We start from the raw sequence: 20,030 nt of genomic DNA on the forward strand, positions 1-20,030 counted from the left end.
TTTAAAGACAATTCATTTTTATAAAGCTTCTCAACTCCTTTTAACCCTCTTTAAAATAGGGTAAAGTGAAGGATTTAAAGTGAACAGCTCCTTTAATCCCTTTTCATGTGTTTTGAGCATCAGGAAAATAGCTAATATGGGTAAACTACTAAAACCAGATGCTACTTTATGTTTACATTCTTAAAATCGGGTTCTTTGATTTTTAGAGTTGTCCAAATGCTAGTGTTGTCTCAGATTTAACAGTAGCATTGTGAATGTATTTAACAGACATACTTTGTCAATACCTCATCTTTAAACTATTTTTCTAAACATTGTAGATGTTGATGGTATTTCGGCAGCAGATCTGTCTGTATTTGCACACATTTCAGAGACAAATGCTACAGACAATCACCAACGAGTAATGAAAGACGGTAAAAGAGGTAGTGATATCATGGATCAGCATCTTATTTGATTTTTTCTGTACATTTAATAATTATTTATACTACTAAAGCACTCTAAGTTCATTACTTTAATGACTATGTTCTGAACCCAGAAAAAAAAAACATGTATTGTCTTTTACCAAATGGTATTTGCAACATACACAGCTGCCTGTGATGGAGAGGTACATTTACAAAAAGCTAAACATTTCTTTGCATGTCAAAGTAAATAGTTCTACATGAACGCCAACAATACATTATAAATATATGTCATACACACTACTGTTTAGGGTGAATGAGACGTGTTACAAGGTTACAACAAGGTTACAACATTGATAATAATAAGTGATATATATATATATATATATATATATATACTCCGCAGGGCCAGTCTGCTCCCCTTACACCTGCTGAGGAGGAGCAGCGTTAGGCCAGGTATGGTGGTGCCCAAGCTGAGGATTACCAAGGCTGCTTCGTCAACCTACGTGCCGGAGAAAGTGCGGCGGAAAAGCAGCTGTATAGACGACCAGTTCCTCCAGATCCCAAAGTGGAGATACAAAGAACTGAAAGAGGAGCGAAAGAAAGCAGAGGAGGCGGAAAGGAAAAGACTGGAGGCCATAACGAAGAGACAACTCACTACAGGCAAAAGGAAATAAATGTGTGCAGACACACCGCTCACCGTTTTATACTTGAAATGCAATTTTGATGTTGGATTCTAATTTATTTGACTATTTTTTTTTTTTAAAGACAATTCATTTTTATAAAGCTTCTCAACTCCTTTTTACCCTCTTTAAAATAGGGTAAAGTGAAGGATTTAAAGTGAACAGCTCCTTTAATCCCTTTTCATGTGTTTTGAGCATCAGGAAAATAGCTAATATGGGTAAACTACTAAAACCAGATGCTACTTTATGTTTACATTCTTAAAATCGGGTTCTTTGATTTTTAGAGTTGTCCAAATGCTAGTGTTGTCTCAGATTTAACAGTAGCATTGTGAATGTATTTAACAGACATACTTTGTCAATACCTCATCTTTAAACTATTTTTCTAAACATTGTAGATGTTGATGGTATTTCGGCAGCAGATCTGTCTGTATTTGCACACATTTCAGAGACAAATGCTACAGACAATCACCAACGAGTAATGAAAGACGGTAAAAGAGGTAGTGATATCATGGATCAGCATCTTATTTGATTTTTTCTGTACATTTAATAATTATTTATACTACTAAAGCACTCTAAGTTCATTACTTTAATGACTATGTTCTGAACCCAGAAAAAAAAAACATGTATTGTCTTTTACCAAATGGTATTTGCAACATACACAGCTGCCTGTGATGGAGAGGTACATTTACAAAAAGCTAAACATTTCTTTGCATGTCAAAGTAAATAGTTCTACATGAACGCCAACAATACATTATAAATATATGTCATACACACTACTGTTTAGGGTGAATGAGACGTGTTACAAGGTTACAACAAGGTTACAACATTGATAATAATAAGTGATATATATATATATATATATATATATATATACACACACACACACACAAAAAACAGTTATTCTAAATTGTAATTTCACAGTATTATATATGAAACATTATTATATATATATTAAAAACAGTTATTCTAATTTATATTTCACAGTATTACTGTATTTAATTTTTTTGATTAAATAAATGCATCCTTGTTGAGCAGAAGAGAATTCTTTAAAAACATTTAAAAAATCTTACCGACTTAATTTTGTAACAGTGTTGTAAATTGGTGAATTACTTACAAAAACTGTTTTTACTTAAAAAAACATAAATTTTTTAGCTAAAGATTAGCCATGAATTATTAAACCATTTCCCAAAAACAATAGCTTTGTGGCAAGCTGTGCCAGTGGCTCCCCTAATAGTGAAACTTAACTTTGCCTTCAGATATAGGAAATACTGTTACTAATAATATAAACGCTGAAAATTATTATTAAATATTCTTAATATTTAACCTTATCTTGGATATCTTGGTATATGAAAAAGCAAATAATGTGCAGCAAAGTAAGACTTTACAAAGGTACTGTACTGTACATTAGTAAATATTTTCCTCCCTCATTTGCTTATTTAATTTAATATGTAAATTATTTCCCTATGATTCGATTTAACCTTGACATGACAGTTTACCCCTAACATGGGCCCTATTATAAACACATAGGAGGCATCCTGAAATATCAAATTTTTTTTTTTTTCATTCCTTCTCGCAGGAGGCATCTTAAGTAAAAAGTGGTACAACTTACTCCGCTCTCCCTTATGATTTCTTTCAGAGCTGGAAACAGTTAATTCAAATTCAAACATATCACAACAAATCTCAGGTATGAATGCTTCTGTATGCAGACAAATGCAATGTTAATTTTAAAGAATGTGTAGTGTTATCTGTTTGAAATATCTTCTCACTGACCGTCACATCATCTCAACAGCACCACTGTGCCTCGGTGTCCAACAAAACACACTCCACACAGCTGATTTCACAAAGATGCAAAGACCAGTGCAGACCTAATGTCAGGTCACCCTGTAATCTTAAAGTAACACTGTGTTTACACTACTTTAGGTTGTAAACCAAAAGTAATGACCAGCAATGCTTAGAAGAAAAATCTCATTGTAACTTTTGAATAAAAACTACTTTATAAATCCAAAGTGTGACTCCATTTATTGAACTTTGAGCAGGAGTAAAGGTGAAGCACACACCTTATTAAGCTATTGAGGTCACCGGCACGAGCTGACAGACACCAAGGGACTTGTCAGTCTTGCAAGGTCAGCACTTGCCTCAGGACAACACTGTATGAAAAACAATGAAGTGCCCTCTGCTGGAGAACCAAAGCACTGATGTGGGATCTGTGGTAACGCTGATAGCCTATCAAAGACAAATACACTGAGAAGGCCTGAATGTCAGATAGACCCCAGGGTTTGGGTCACTCTGAACTGGCTTCAAAACCAGTGCTCCATTTCCAGATACCATGCTGAGGAAAAGTACAACCTTGACCTGAAACATGACATTTCGTAAGGGTTTAGCTGCCACTCATGCCTTTGAGGTTCACCTTGTCCGAGTGGGAACAGCAGGTTTGGCCAGCTGGTCTGCTAACGGCACGTATGCATAAGTCTTGCTGCTTTGGGCCCAGTACATGTTGTGGGAACAACCTGAAGTTTGTGGCAGCTGCTGGCTCTTATCGACACCTGAGTGGAACACAAAGTGAACAGAGCGAGATAGGAGGAGAGCTGGAGAACATGAGATAATGAAACAGAGGAAGAGAACGGGGCAAATCCTGAGTGGCATTCGGTTTGGTGGCTCAGCGCCGCATGGGCTGAGGCTGAGGAGAACAGGAAGCTGACGGGCTTTGCCACTCTCTACTAGTTCATAGACCATGAAAAGTAGGCCATGGGATTACACATGAACTTTTCCTGCTGAGCTGAGTGCATATTCTTACTAACATCATTAATATTTAATAGGACAAAACAGACATGGCAATTGTTTTTAAAATTTCAGTGCATCCAATTAGAGTACTGAAATTCCTCTACTTTTTACTCTCCACAAATTCTACAGTTCAGCTCAGATTGCTGTCATGAACAGCTCAAAATGGGATAAAACATTGTTTTGAAGATAATTTTAACCTTGTGTTACTTTTTCTATTATCTTGGATTCTTCAAAACACACACACACACGTGTGCATGTATGTATGTGTATTATATATATATATATATATATATATATATATATATATATACACACACAAATATAGCAATCATATGGTAATTCTAGCATGATTTTTTAAGCAAACATTGAAATTCGTCTTTTTAATCTATATAAATGTCTGCAATTAATTCAATATAAAAAAAAATGTATATGTAAAATTTAAAATAATAGAAAAAAAATATATATTGAATGATTTTAATGTGTCTGTATATGTATATACAAATACACACACACAAACTGGCACTGATGGCTATAGTATTTACCCCTCTATATTTTTAACATTCATTTGCAATCTTTCAATAACTGATTATTCTCCAAAAATTTCTGAAATTAATTCAACCCAAGGCACACAGACTCCCTATTACAGTTTTGTAAATCATTTCAGCCTTACATGTTACTACTTGTTTGTGAAAGCACTGATATTTCCATCAGGCAATGCAATTCTATCTTATGAATGTGTTTTCAAGAGCGAAAAGGCATGTATGGTTTTATATTAACTCTTTATTCAGATAGCCACACCTAGTACCTAATGCCTAATATACAACATTCACCGACTTCAAAAAAAACAAGATTTATACAATTTACATCTCTCTGGAACTATTTATGTAAGACAAAATTAAAACAAAATAAAACACAGCTCCAAGCATCCCTCATGAAGAGGACCCACATAATTAACATGTTTCTGATTAGCGATTTGCAATGGAGCTTTCAATTTTAGTGTTGCAATGATCTACAGGTAAGAAACAGGAAAAGGAATGCGTGTCATGATACTGTTGGAAACAGGACACTTGCAGGCACAGACGGAAGGGGGAGGGGGGCGTACGGAATGCTTGACGGCAAGAGATCCCTGGCAACCTGAGCAGGTGTTTGGGGTGGTGTGGTCCTAGCCCTGTGCGGGGGGCCAGGGTGGTCTAGAGTTGTGTAAGGCTCACTTCCGGGGCTGGTGGATGTGCTGGTTGATGTGGTGGGCCGGGGGCAGCTTCTGTACCGCAGGCACAGGTTTCTGATGGGCCACCTGGGCAGCAGTAGGGGTGAAGTCTTTATCCCCCTGAGAAGGACAACCAATAGAAACACACCTAATTATAATGGTGACATGGCAAATGCTTTGTGTGCAGTAAATCACACCAATAATTGGACAAAAGTTATGGTTCTCTAATCTGATTGGCTGAAGGGTGTTCAAAGAGTGCTCTGTTGTCGACCAGGGCAGAGTTTTTCAAAAGCATTGTGAGCTAAGTTGATCATAGAGACCATTGGTGTCAATGGTTCTACAATCTACTTAGGCTTACAATGCTTTTGGGAAAAGCTGCCCAGTACTGAAGACTGCTGTCTGTGAGCCAGGCTTTATTATACTGTAATTAACTAAAACTGAAACCATTAGGCCATGTGTCCACCAAAGCGTTTTTTCCAGAAGCTAGCAGTTTTTTCCAGTTGTTTTCAATGGGAGCACCATGTTTTTTAAAACGCCAGAAAAGTGACAAGCGCTGAGCAGCGCTCATCACTGTCATTTTGTAGTCAGCCGTCCAATCACAGTGGAGGAGGAGCGGGGCAAATACCACCCCGACAAACGGTCACATCCTCCTTGTACTACGATTGCTTGTCTCAGAGTATTCATGTCTGTACCAGATGGGATTCCTTAACTACTACGAATATTGATATGAAAAAAACTAACAAACAAACAAAAAACTGCTAGCAATATTTAATTCGCAAAAGCGTCTCAACTGAAAAAACAACAACAAAAAAAACGTTGCGCTGCAGAAGCGCTCATAGTTGATTTTTTTTTCAGCTGGCTAAAATGTTTTGGTGGACACACGGCCTTTAAAAACATTTGTGTTAACTGAAATAAAGGTGAAATAAAATATAAATATTAGACATTTTTTTTTAACAACAATTGGAAATGTTGTTTTGGCAACTAATTGAAATAAGCTGAAGCACTAAAATTACTAAAATGATAAATACAAACTTAAACAGAACTAAAACTGAAACAAAAATAAATTTCTTATAGTAATAAAAAAATAACATGACATTAGCACAAAATTACTAAAACTTGAAGTAAAATTTAAATGAAAACAAAATGTAAAAATCTTATTCAAAATATGATTAAAACATGTATTATCATATAAATAATAAATGCTGTGTTCGCAGCGTTCCAGACCTGAGAATGTGAGCAGTCCAGAGTGTAAGCATTGTTTTTTTGAAAGTTGTTTTTTTTTTTGATAGTTTTTTTTTTTGTTTGAATAAGATGGAATAAGAAAACACTTGCTGGCCATATTGTGCCGGACTCAATAATAGCCAGGGTTTAAAAACTGATCAAGGAACTTAATGAAAATGAACAAAATTTAATTTAATGTAATTGTGTAATTTTAACAACTGAAAATAATTTTGTTCATGTTTTTAGAAAAAACATGACTTATGTTTCTAAGGAATATCACACTCACAACTATGCTGTTGCTCAGAATGATATCCAGTACTCGAATGTGATATTGCTTAATTATGACGATTCATATCAGCAACAACAAAGACATCAAGTATATAATTTGGTTGCCATCTTTTTAAAATCTAAACTACTTTTTAAGAGATGCTGAGACCTCTTTGCCTTAGTTACACGTCTATTAACATGAAAAGAAAAGCGGCACACAGAAGCATCTGACGTGCAGCCGCTGGATGCCCAGTGAGGATAAAAAGCAGCAGCCGCAGACATTCTTCAGCATCACTTTAATATGTATGAGAGAGTCTTTCAGAGCAAATATGTGAAGCTTTTGAAGTAGATTACGGGGTGGACAGTCCAAGACTGAACACAAGCGTGGCATTTTCTGTCTGTTTACCAGCTTGCCAGAGGACAAAAAGAGCCTCAGATGTGAGTATTTAGAGAGGAAATATTGCAGAAATTGTGTCTCTTGAGCACTATTTAGATCACTTCAAAGTAAAAGGAGCCCACTGCCTCAGTAAAAGTGCTCCATGTGCATCTAGGGTCACACACTGTGATATGCGTAATCAATCACAATGCTCTCTTATACACCTCCTCGTAAGCACAGATGGATGCATTATGTCACAGCCTCCATCAAAACACAATAAATCCTGACACGCGGCCAATCCCGTGGCGGCGGACCGGATTAAGGTCAGCTCGGGCTGGAAATGAGCAGAGTGGACTCTATGAGACCAGCTCTTCAACAAACCCCATACAGAGTCTCCAGAGCATTGGACTACTGATATCATCTCAATAAGTGATGCAAGACTAAAACGCCTTTTATCAGAGCAAACTGTGTATGTCTGAGCCTCGGGCTCGGGTGATTTTAAACATTTTAAAATTAATTTGGTGCTGCTTTTGATTATTTAAAGAACCATTCACACCAGATGCAAATATTTGTTTGCAGGTAAATGTTTGAATATGAATAAGGTGTTCCTATAGTGCTATTCAAACTGAGTATAAACATTTACATGCTGACAATTCAATATTTTTTATATGTACAGCAGTCCAAAATGTCTAAAAGTAAAACTGACTGACCAATAAGATGAGAATGACATATTTAATACGCCCATAATAGAATAAAATAATAGAAATGTATAATATTACACTTTTTATTTGTGTACATTAATGTATACATACAGAAAAAAATGGGTCAGAATTGTACCTTTTGGGGTACAACAGCTTGTCACTGGAGCAGTACCCTTAAAAGGACATATTTGTACCTTTTTTACCCTTTTTCTGTGTATATTAGGGTACCATGTGTTCAATTATTCTCACATTAAAGCTATAGTTCACGCAAAAATGAAAGTTCTTTCATTAATTACTCACCATCATGTTGTTCCAAACCCGTAAGACCTTTGTTCATCTTCGGAACACAAATTAAGATATTTTTGATGAAATTCGAGAGCTTTCTGACCCTGCATAGACAGCAACGCAACTGACACGTACAAGGCCTAGAAAGGTAGCAAGGACATTGTTAAAATAGTCCACGTGACATCAGTGGTTCAACCTTAATTTTATGAAGCTACGAGAATACTTTTTGTGCGCAAAGAAAACAAAAACAACACCTTTATTCAACAATTTCTTGTCACATGGACTATTTTAACGATGTCCTTACTACCTTTCTGGGCCTTGAATGTGGTAGTTACTTTGCTGTCTATCGGATTTAATCAAAGATATCTTAATTTGTGTTTCCGAAGAGGAACAAAGTTCTTATGGGTTTGGAACGATGTGAGGGCGGGTAATTAATTACAATTTTCATTTTTGGGTGAACTATCCCTTTAAAACATAAAACTGGCAATTTATTTGGACTTAAAATGAATCCTAACAGCTTGCTTGATCTGCATCCTGTCACTGTGTTTCTCTCAAAGAGCCGTTTGACGGTCTTCTCCTTTTTTCTACTCTGTCGGCAGACCAACTAGTGCATTTATACACCAGTGTCACCTAGAGTACAGGGTAGAATTTAGCCTCATGAACATTCAGGTGTCAGTCTTTGGTATGAATAGATCTTTTTCAAACAGCAGCGGTTGCTCCAAGTAGCTCTGGACGAAGCCAATAGAAAGTTAACTGGTAGACACCAACAAAACTCAAAATGTTGGACCAGAGACAACCAGGCCTTGAATTTAGATGTTATGTAATCAATGGACATGTGTACCTACCTTTGTGACAACTCCTGAGACCACAACAGGTAGCTTTGGTGGGCTAGAGATTAAGGAAAATAAGAAAGCCACAGTTACAAACAGAAAGCAATACATTTAAAACAAAAAGCAAAAACGCTTTAAATATATGTGCTAGTTAATGAAGTATAAGCAAAACAGATGACAAAGTGTTTATGAAGCAAAACATTCTCATGTCAAATAGCAACTGATTGTAAATAAGCTTGTATATTAATCAGTCTCTGATTTTTTAGCATCATTAATTTTTCCACAGGGAATATGTGAAGGAGAACACAAACAACTCTGTATTCTGGAAATGAATAACACCACTCATATTTTAGAGAGGGGGAAAAAGATTCTTTAGCGGATTTCAACCAGATTTGGCTCAATAGTGCTGCCTTGTGTCTAGGCCAGAGACACCTTTAAACTGAATTTATTCAGACGGCGAGGGCCAAAGTTTGTGTTTGCTGGTAAGATGAGTGAAATGAGATGAGGAGGTTTCCAAACATTTAAACCAACTAAAAACAAACGGTTTATAAGAGATCCAATACATGAATGTGAATTTAGACAGCAGCTAGTGAGATGTACATCTGCCTCAACAGTAAATTTTCCTCTTCTTCCATCTAAATCCTCCCCAACTACATTATTAACTAACTGATTAATTGTACTCTTTACGTTACAGATTTTTAAAATGTGCTTTGAATGTATAGCAAATCCCACTGTATCTCAGATTGACATTCTTGCATTACAGATTTTGAATGTACCTGAATATAAAATTTGACTTAAATGGCTGTATTTAATTAATAATTATTAAGATATACTATATTTTAATGTTAATATTTGAAAAGTAAACATTAAAAACGATACATTAAAGAAAAATTACACAATTATGAATGATTGAATGTGAATATTTATGAATATTTAATGCATTATTATTAATATTGGGATATTAATTATTACACTTAAGATATAGTATTGTAGTAGCTATACAGCATCACAAAGCCCAAAAGATATAGCAAGGCTTTGTGACAAATCATCAGGGCTACTTATCAGCATCCGCAAATACATATTTTATTATTTTATCAACGCCGAGCTGACAGCAGATTGTCGGCTGTATGAAATCAAAGTGTGAGGCCTGTGCTGATTAGCTGAAGGTCAACAGGCAGCATCATTATGTGCGCGGGAGCTCGAGCAAAATCGAGCTCAATCAGAGACCTGACGCGGCTGTCAGCAGATGCCCTCTACTCCATATAACCGCTGGAACGAAGCGTCTTCTCCATCCGGACATGTATCTGATCGGATGCATGGATGGAATGCTAATGCAGCAAATTAGCTACAGCCCTGATGGAAACAACATCATATAGATTTCACATTCTGCATGTGTGATCGGCATTCACCGGGCCACCAATTACAGTGGGATCAACGTGATAATTATTCTTCTAATTGTAGCCTAACATGGAATACAATATCACCGATGAGTAAAACATGACAATAAACAAGATCCTGCCTAAATAGCTATTTGTACATTGGTTAACATTAACCAATAGGCCGCACGGCACTGATGATGTCAACTGAAAAGTAATTGCATTTTGATATTATAAACTAAAGTAAAAAATTTAAATAAATACATAAAATAAAATAAAGTGAAATAATATAATATTATAGTATTATAAAATATATTTTTTTGGGAAATGATGTACACTGAATCCACTGTTGAATAGGCCTGTCGCAATAATCAATATATCGACTTATCGCGCAATATATGTACATGACCTCAATCATTTTTGGTGACGCAATATATCGCACATTATATTTACTTAAAAATTAATGTCACCATGTTTTGTACATTCCACTTGTGCCGGTGTCTTTTGCAGCTTCTCGTACATAACGCAGATTAGTCACGAGGACCTAGTTCAAATTTAAAAAAATGCTTCGACAATGTTTTATCTGCAGATATGGCCTTGTTTAGGGATCTGTGTCTTTGTGCATACTGACTGCCAGGTAGTGACTGTTGAATCAAATATACAATAAACAATACTATAACTTACTGATTCTAAATTACATGACAGAAATTGTAGTTAGTAACGTAATCCATTACATATTTCAGGTAATATAATCAGACTACTTTTTGATTACTTTTAACCTAACACGTTTATCACATTGGTTTAAATAGGATAATACTGCACCACATTGATAATAAAATGCAAAGAAAATATATAACGTAGACATAACGGAAAGGAAAATTTAAAAGATGGAAAAGAATTAGGGAGAAATAATAAATTATGAATAATTTATTGCTATAGTGTGAATATATGTAATCAAATAATCAATAAAAAAGTAACTGTAGTCTGATTGTGAGCATTTTAAAATGTAATTTAATCTAATTACAAGTACTTAATTTTTGGAATTTGATTACACAATCCAGACTGCACGTAATCAGTTACTACCCAGTTCTCAAAATGTGAACTATTCCTTTACGTCCTGGTCAGTTCTCAAGGCCTGCATGCACATGTGGAAACTAGGGGGAGTAAACGGAGGGCTCTGACGCAAAACCAGGTGCTCCAGGCAGTGGGTAAGGTACAAAATGGCCTATAAACATTCCCGATGGACAGGGAATTTACCACCACCATCTGAGCACAGAGCAGAAACATGGCCCCAGGCTTGTGCAAGCCGTCAGCCTCAGAAATGACTCTCATTCATTTTCCAAAGCCAACCGTTTCCCTTAAAGCACAAAGTCAGAAGAGAAGGTCAAGAGTGATAATTGACCTTGACAAGAAAAATGGTCTATTGGAAATTTAATTATAATGTCAAAGAGAAAGTTTGAAAAGTGGCCGATTTCCAGTAGCCCCTGTCAAATACTACAGCGCCTGTTACACCACCACTCGCACACTGCAGGAAACAGAGCTACAAAAGGAAACAATTAAATGATCACCGCATGAGACAATCCTGATGTCTCAACATACTTGAGACTGAACATAAATGCGGGCATTGTGAGAAAGGGCTTCATCTCTAATGCTGTGAAATCCAGTATATGTCAGAAGTTTGTGGCTTTCATCTCGCTGAGAAGCCAAGGAAACTCCAAAGATAGCTCAAGACAGTGAAAGAGAGAGAGAGACTTTGCAAAGGGATAATCTCACTTTGAGGCATAACAGTGCTGCTCAACCCGTCACATAGCTTCCTATCTTTTAAAAGAGACAGCTGTATAATCTCAGATTAAGCGGACACTCCTTTTTCTAAGGGCAAAAATCTTATAAAGCCCTGTTTCAAGAAAATGTGAGATTTTGGGATCAAAAGCCAAGTCATTGAAATCATACTGTGAACGAATTCAAAAAAAGCAAGCAGGATTATATTTCTAAACTGTTATAGCTTGTTTAGAATTTGCTGAATGGAAAAGGATGAGAACATAAAAACTGATAAAATACATGTTATTTATTTCTCCTTTGGAGGTCATTCAAAAAGGTATGTTTTGGGATTTAATGATTAACCCCAATACTTTGAACTTTCTTTGTGTACAGATTAAGAGTTATGATACATAAAATGTTAATCAGGTACACAGTTCACCCAATTCCTTTCTCAGCAATGAGATTCCTCACCTGAGGGTGGCAGCAGTGTGCTGGGGTTTAAACCAGGCCAGAGACGTTTTAAATCTTAAAGAGTGTCTAATTCAGGGAACATCACACAAGCTGAAATATATTACAAGGTTAATATGAAGGTCAATAACTGAAATATTTAATCTTAAACAAAAACATTCACTTAAACTTAACCTCTCATGCAAGTGAAAGCCAAGGCAGAATGTTCTTGTGCAGAAGATGCAGTGTCACATGATCCTTCACAAATCATTCTAATATGCTGTTTTGGTGATCAGTTATCAATTATTATTGATGCTTAGTTATTAATAATAGTTCTTATTATTAAGGTTGAGGCAGTATTTGTTGCTTAATATTTTTGTGGAAAACGTGATCCATTTGTTTCCAGAATTCTTCGATAAATGGAAAGTTTATTTGGTGAATAAAAGTGTTAATTTAGATTTTTACATTTTACTTACTTATCTGTGTTTTCCACAAAAATATTTGTTAATATCAACACAGTTAATATCAACACTGATAATAATAAGAAATATTTCCCGAGCAGCAAATCATCATATTAGAATGATTTCTGAAGGATCATGCGACACTGAAGACTGGAGTAAACTGAAGACACACACACACACACGTTTACTTAGCTATTTAAATGGGGACATTCCATAGGCGTAATGGTTTTTATACTGTACAAACTGTATATTCTCGCTGTATATATATATATATATATCGCCCTAACTGTATATATATATATATCGCCCTACACCTAAAACCTACACCTTACAGAAAACTTTCTGCATTTTTACAATTTAAAAAAAAACTTTGTTTACTTTATTTTTATACCAGTTTTACAAATGAGGACATCCCCAAAGGGAGTTTTTTTGGAGATTTTGTCAGGTTTAGCTCACTTTTGGGTAAAATTTTTTCCCTAAAATATGGTTAAGTAGGTACACACACACACACATACACACACACATTCAAAAGTTTGGGATTAGTACGATTTTTTAATGTTTTTTAAAGACATTTCTTCTGCTCATCAAGGATGCATTTATTTGATCAAAAACAGAAAAAAAACTGTAATATTGTGAAGTATTATTACAATTTAAAATAACAGTTTTCCATTTTAATATACTATAAAATATAATTTGATCTGATTTATTAATGTTGGAAACATTTTTGGAACCTGTGACATTTTATCAGGATTCTTTGATGAATAAAAAGTTAAAAAGCATGTATTCAAAAAAAAAAAAAACAAACTTTCACATTGTTAAAAAAATAAAAATAAAAAAATCCAAACCAATTCTAATAAATGCTGTTCTTTTGAATTTTCTATTATTGAATTTTCTATTAATCAAATATTTATCGTTCTATTCTCTGTTCATCTATTCCATAAAAATATTAAGCAGCACAACTGTTTTCAACTGTGATAATGATAAAAATGTTTTTAGATGACTAAATCAGCATATTAGAATGATTTCTGAATGATCATGCAACACAACAGACTGGATTAATGGCTGCTGAAAATTCACAGAAAACAATTTATTGCATTACATGAATTACATTTTATTCAAAATGACATGTATTCAAATAGAAAATTGCAACAATACCTCACAATATTACTGTATTTTTGACCAAATAAATGAAGCCTTGATGAGCATAAGAGACTTCAAAAACATTCAAAAAATCTTGATGACCCCAAACTTTTGAACAGTAATGCATATTACGAAGCACGCAAAAAGTAGTGTAACTTTTTAGCGAATGCTGTATGCATGGACACTCCTGATGACACAAATTATGGATCATTGCGAACCGCGGATGGCCAAAGTATACTTTGGGCTTAAGTATAAAGAAAGGACAGGGAAGACAGCAGAGGCGGACGCATCAAAGAGCGAGCTCACCAGCACAGCACATCACATTAGCATCTCAGACCCATTCCATTTTGGCCTCCGATCCATCTGAGAAGCCCAAATTACATTTCACAGGTGGTCCCTAGACAGTGCCACTTGACTTGCTTCGACAAATGTGCAATTTTTCCATCAGAAGCCACCTGCTTACAGGCCATCTCTCTGATAGCAAAGAGAACATGGAGGAAGAGTGAACAGAGCAAGACATGGGAGAGTGTGTGCACGTCTGGCACATTCGGCCACTGGACACACTTAAAAATGTATTAATATCTATAATAAAAGATGAAATACCGAGCAGGAACGCTTCAATCAAACTGAAACTCAATTTTGAGATGGACGTTCTCACTCCAGAGCTGCTCATAAAGGTTCAATGATCCGTGGCCATGGAAAGCATTAGACTTCATCCTGATCTCACTGAAAACATCTGTGAATTTGTTTAAAGGCGTGTATGGGAGCATTGTGAAGGAATAATGTTTGCAGAGAACACCGCTTAGCTTTCGCCAAACAAAACCAACCCAGATGAAGGAAATTGAGTGCAAGATGACAATTCCGGCATGTTACTTCTGTCCATTGTTCAGTTTTGGCTCCTTATACCAGGTCTTGTGCATTGGCCTTGTACAACTACTGTACAATTTCCCTCATTCCAGCGTTCTGAAACTAAACCCAGCTGAGACAGGGTCACAGAGGTCCTAATTTAATTCCACAGCACTTTCTGAGGATGTATTGTGAAGGATGTTGCTTCTGTCTCTCTCTGTTGTTGAGCTTCTATTTGCAACTATTGTCTTGCATTTTGTCTTTGTCTGGTACATTATATTGGCAAAATCTTTTTCTTTTGACTCACTAAATGTGTGCCAGACATCTTTAATGGCTGACACACTATTTAGCATTCAGCATAATGACTCACTTTTGCTGATGGATTATTATGTTTAGTTATGCGAGTCCCCCACATGCATACATTGAGGGCCACAAGCAACTTGGTGGATCAGATGCGAAAATGTCTCCTTGGTTGGGAAATGTAATTTTATTATCTATATCACTTCTAAATTTAGGGTATGATAATATTAATATTACCATTAATATTAGCTCTGAGCGGTTCATTTCCTTTGATTTGGAATTACGAGTTTCTATGGCAACACTATTAATGCCAAAATTAATTTGTGTAATTTGAGTAATCAGTAGCCAAAACCACAATTTATTTTCCATTTTTTTGCAAATGCCTTATTAATAAACTTACATAAGTTAGATATTCATCTCTGTGTTAGATGTATTATTTAATCAGATTCATGTCAGATTACTCTAGCTTTATTTTGACATTATAAATAATCAGTTTAAGAATTATTAAACAGAAATGTTACTAAAGAATTTTACTACTAAAGTTGCAGCTTCTTCTGCATGACACTACAGTAGTCAGAAGATACAAGTCAGAGCATATTTGAAGTTTACAAGTTGTGATTATGAGTTCTACGAAGATGTGAACACTTTTTACAAGTCAGAACCTTGTAATTTTGTTAATTCCGGTACGGTGTGAATGCGCTATTTTTGCTCAGTTAGTGACTGAAAACATACTGTATGCAGTTACATAAATACAGATACATACAGAAAATGGGTGAAATTATATTAAAATCGATTAAATGTATTACAATTAGATTTAAATATGAGAGTATTTTAAATTTAATTGCAATAAATAGTTAATATAATATATTCATTAAATTAATTCACTTGAAAAATGTAAAAAGATTGACATATTTTTATATTAATATTAAATATTTCAAAAAATAAAACATTCGTAGAAGATGATTTCTGCTGTAATGATTTGTTCCTGTTTTTATTTTACATAACTTTAAATGAAACTCCCCTGATTAAATAAGAAAAAAAAAAGATTTATTTAAAAAAACTAAAATCATAAAAACAATTAAATTGGGAGTTTTGGGAATCAACACAAAGATGAAGAAACATCCATTAATCAGCCAAGCAGACAAAATAACTGGCCTATAACATACTATTAGCCTATAACTACAACAAAAAAAAGTTAAATTAACTGATAATAACCAACCACCATAATAACCATGCAAAGAATCTCATTGTTGTCAACAACTAAAACAAGCTTTGGAAAACCATCTGAGCACAAAGAGACTACACAGGAAAATGGCGAGTTTCCTCTTGGCTTGCCAGTGGTGCGAGAAAATGCCAAACCTAATAACGTGGGTGGACGGATCACATTCTAACATCACAGTGCTTGGGCACTGAAACCGCATTTCAAACTCTTCTCTGAAACGTCCACTTGCGAATGGCTGCCACGTTTCTGAAGGAAAGCCAAAGAGATATTAAAAGCAGCTTTAAGCTTGTTCAGGAATGATACACCTCGTAGGATTTCCTGCAGCAGGCTGAGTGAGCTGATAAGGGCTCGCTTGCAGACCCGCTGTAATGGGGCGGCCCATGAGTCATCATGGGTGGAGGGGACCGCTAACAAAGCCATAAAGCCCATCAGAATCAGCAGTCAAACCCTAGGAACACACCTCAGTAGCGCTGAAAACAGGTCAGCTATGACACAACACAAACGGGGAAATCTGAGGACTGTAAAACTTTTGCACTGCACATGTGCACTTGCGCAACTAACAGCTAGACAGCTACCTAGTAGCAACTAGCAACAAGCAGAAAACTCACAATGAAGAAAAAGAAAAAAAGGAACATGTGGCAATATCCGGCTGTTGCCACATCCTAACTGACACACCCAAGATTGTTACATTTAGTTTGCGACCAAAAATGATTGTCATGTGCTCACCAATCAAGAAATGTGTGTAAAGACGGCCAAATTCACCTTCACTCTTAGTCATCGAGAGACAGATGGGCACTAACAGTGACTTCATCATCATATTAAATATTCTGGTTTAGTGTGGGCCGCTTCACCAACACGGAGCAGAGAAAGTCCAAGCTAAGAAAAACATTTCTCGTTTTAGCAGAAACCTCTCCATAAACCCACAGTCATATGGGAATTGCACACCTGTGTCACTGATCAAATGTTCAACTCAGACTTAATGCTAAACCAAGACTTTCATAGCGTTACTAAAGTCTATAAAGAATTGTGTTACTTGGAAAGTAAAGGGATAGTTCACCCAAAAACTACTGTCATTAATTACTCACCCTCATGTCGTTCTAAACCCGTAAGACCTCCGTTCATCTTCGGAACACAAATTAAGGTATTTTTGATCAATTCTGAGAGCTCTCTGACCCTCCCATACAGCAAGGATCCTTACACGATCAAGGCTCAGAACGTAGCAAGGACATCTTTAAAATAATCCATGTGACATCAGGGGTTCAACCGTAATTTTACGAAGCTACGAGAATACTTTTTGTGTGCAAAGAAAACAAAAATAACGACTTTATTCAACAATTTGTCTCTGCGTCACCCTATAGTGCCATTTTGGGGAGTATCACATACGTAAACAACATATGCAACATATGTTGTTTACTCTTTGATCTGAATGTAAACAACGAACATGAGTGATTAATGACAGAATTTTAATTTTTGGGTGAACTATCCCTTGAAGTAGGGCTGCATGATTAATCACATTAAAAATGAAAACGAGATATGGCTTAGTGCAATCATCAAATCACAAAGTATGCAATTTAATTAAATAAATGTATATACTGTGCGCTTCAGTGCGGCACTGTGTTTTCTTACGCGCCAGCAACTCATGATCTGCTGTTTTCAGTGTTTCAGAGAAAAAGAAAAAAACCAAACACATTATTTTAAATAGAAACTTCTATGAGAAAATTGGAAATATCTATTTAAACAACAATCAATCACAGTTTAATATTATTATTCAAAATATCCACCAGCAGAATTCAGCGACTGACCAACCAGAATGAAGTATTAAAGTGAGCCGTGCAATAAATTTAAATAAAATGCTGTTTGTCTTGATAAGAGGCTGGTTATTGCTGGAAATAGTTTATCTGAGGAGGTTTTAAAAGGTTGGTAGCGTGCAAGTAAACAAAACTAAAAAGTATAAGCATGAGCATAAAGATACTACAGAGTTATGAAGTGATGTATAAGAACTGAAACCTATTTAGATTTTTATTCTCTATCTGCGTCACCCTATAGTGCCATTTTGGGGAGTATCACACACGTAAACAACATATGCAACATATGTTGTTTACTCTTTGATCTGAATGTAAACAACGAACATGAGTGATTAATGACAGAATTTAAATTTTTGGGTGAACTATCCCTTGAAGTAGGGCTGCATGATTAATCACATTAAAAATGAAAACGAGATATGGCTTAGTGCAATCATCAAATCACAAAGTATGCAATTTAATTAAATAAATGTATATACTGTGCGCTTCAGTGCGGCACTGTGTTTTCTTACGCGCCAGCAACTCATGATCTGCTGTTTTCAGTGTTTCAGAGAAAAAGAAAAAAACCAAACACATTATTTTAAATAGAAACTTCTATGAGAAAATTGGAAATATCTATTTAAACAACAATCAATCACAGTTTAATATTATTATTCAAAATATCCACCAGCAGAATTCAGCGACTGACCAACCAGAATGAAGTATTAAAGTGAGCCGTGCAATAAATTTAAATAAAATGCTGTTTGTCTTGATAAGAGGCTGGTTATTGCTGGAAATAGTTTATCTGAGGAGGTTTTAAAAGGTTGGTAGCGTGCAAGTAAACAAAACTAAAAAGTATAAGCATGAGCATAAAGATACTACAGAGTTATGAAGTGATGTATAAGAACTGAAACCTATTTAGATTTTTATTCTCTATTGGAGAAGCATCAAAATTATAAGACTTATGAGCCTAGAATCTCTTCAAATATACTTCATAAATAAAATCAATCAATAAAAAACAAAGCAATAATGATTCTGACAAGCTATAGCTGAAAATAGACACGACCATTTGCTTCACTAGAAAAAACAGTCTGTCAGTGCAGAGGTGTATGGTAAACTAGAATTGAAATGCATACTTCAGAAATGTGAAGGTCAGAACACTTACATCTCAGTCTCATATTCTTTACTGTCTTTGTCATTCTTCTTGTCTGGCACATCATTTGCAGATTGGTGCTTCTGAACTATCCGCATGCCTCCTGCTTTTACTGCCACAAATAAACACAAACAGTTCAGAGTTTATTTCCAGACACTGGTGGTAACTGAAATTGCATTTATTATACAATGTCATCAAATAACATAAATCACAAGTGGCCATTTTAATGTGCAACCTTATGCTATCTTTTTTCCCTTGGCCTACTTTTAGGGCCATTACACACATGTTGTTATCTGATTTCTTGTGTACTTTACACCACACGGACAGATATGCTGACAGAGTGAAACACAATGCAAAATCACACATTTACATTTTGTGAAAGGAAAAATATTTGGATGAAAATCTGCACCATGTCACATAATCAAACATGGTTGATCTTTAACATACACTGCCTCTTAGAGACAAATGGCTAGTTGGGAAGAGCTTGCAAGCAGCATAACACATCAGCTGAATCATGCACTAGGGAAAATCCCTAAGTATGACTTTCACATCCCTTGTGAGCATATGTGTAAACAATGAAGAGCTGACACCAACTTTTATTATAGGTATTTTTCTTGACGCGCCAACCAAAATCCAGCAACTTTATTCTAGTCTTTTTTGCCCATTCCATCCCTGTCTTTCCAACTTATCCTTATTTCATTATATGTAATAATTATATATATATATATATGAATTTGCGCCTCATGATTCAACCCTGTTATTATCAAACACCCCCATTTATTTATTTATTTATTTATATA

The 20,030-nt window shown here is 35.4% G+C and overlaps 1 protein-coding gene across 1 annotated transcript in view; it reads right to left on the reverse strand.

Annotated features, from left to right (window-relative positions):
* Window positions 1–4,621: 4,621 nt before the first annotated feature.
* dap (death-associated protein) overlaps window positions 4,622–20,030 on the reverse strand; it is a 17,161-nt gene continuing 1,752 nt past the window's right edge. Inside the window, exons 2-4 of the mRNA XM_016508435.1 lie at window positions 19,243–19,342; window positions 8,762–8,804; window positions 4,622–5,186 (exon numbers count right to left, since the gene is read on the reverse strand). Coding sequence (XP_016363921.1) covers window positions 5,067–5,186; window positions 8,762–8,804; window positions 19,243–19,342 — 263 coding nt within the window. The 3' untranslated portion in view covers window positions 4,622–5,066. The remainder of the gene's footprint in view (window positions 5,187–8,761; window positions 8,805–19,242; window positions 19,343–20,030) is intronic.

The sequence above is a fragment of the Sinocyclocheilus rhinocerous genome, unplaced genomic scaffold (assembly GCF_001515625.1).
Source record: "Sinocyclocheilus rhinocerous isolate Xijiao unplaced genomic scaffold, SAMN03320098_v1.1 scaffold594, whole genome shotgun sequence".
Classification (NCBI taxonomy): domain Eukaryota; kingdom Metazoa; phylum Chordata; class Actinopteri; order Cypriniformes; family Cyprinidae; genus Sinocyclocheilus; species Sinocyclocheilus rhinocerous.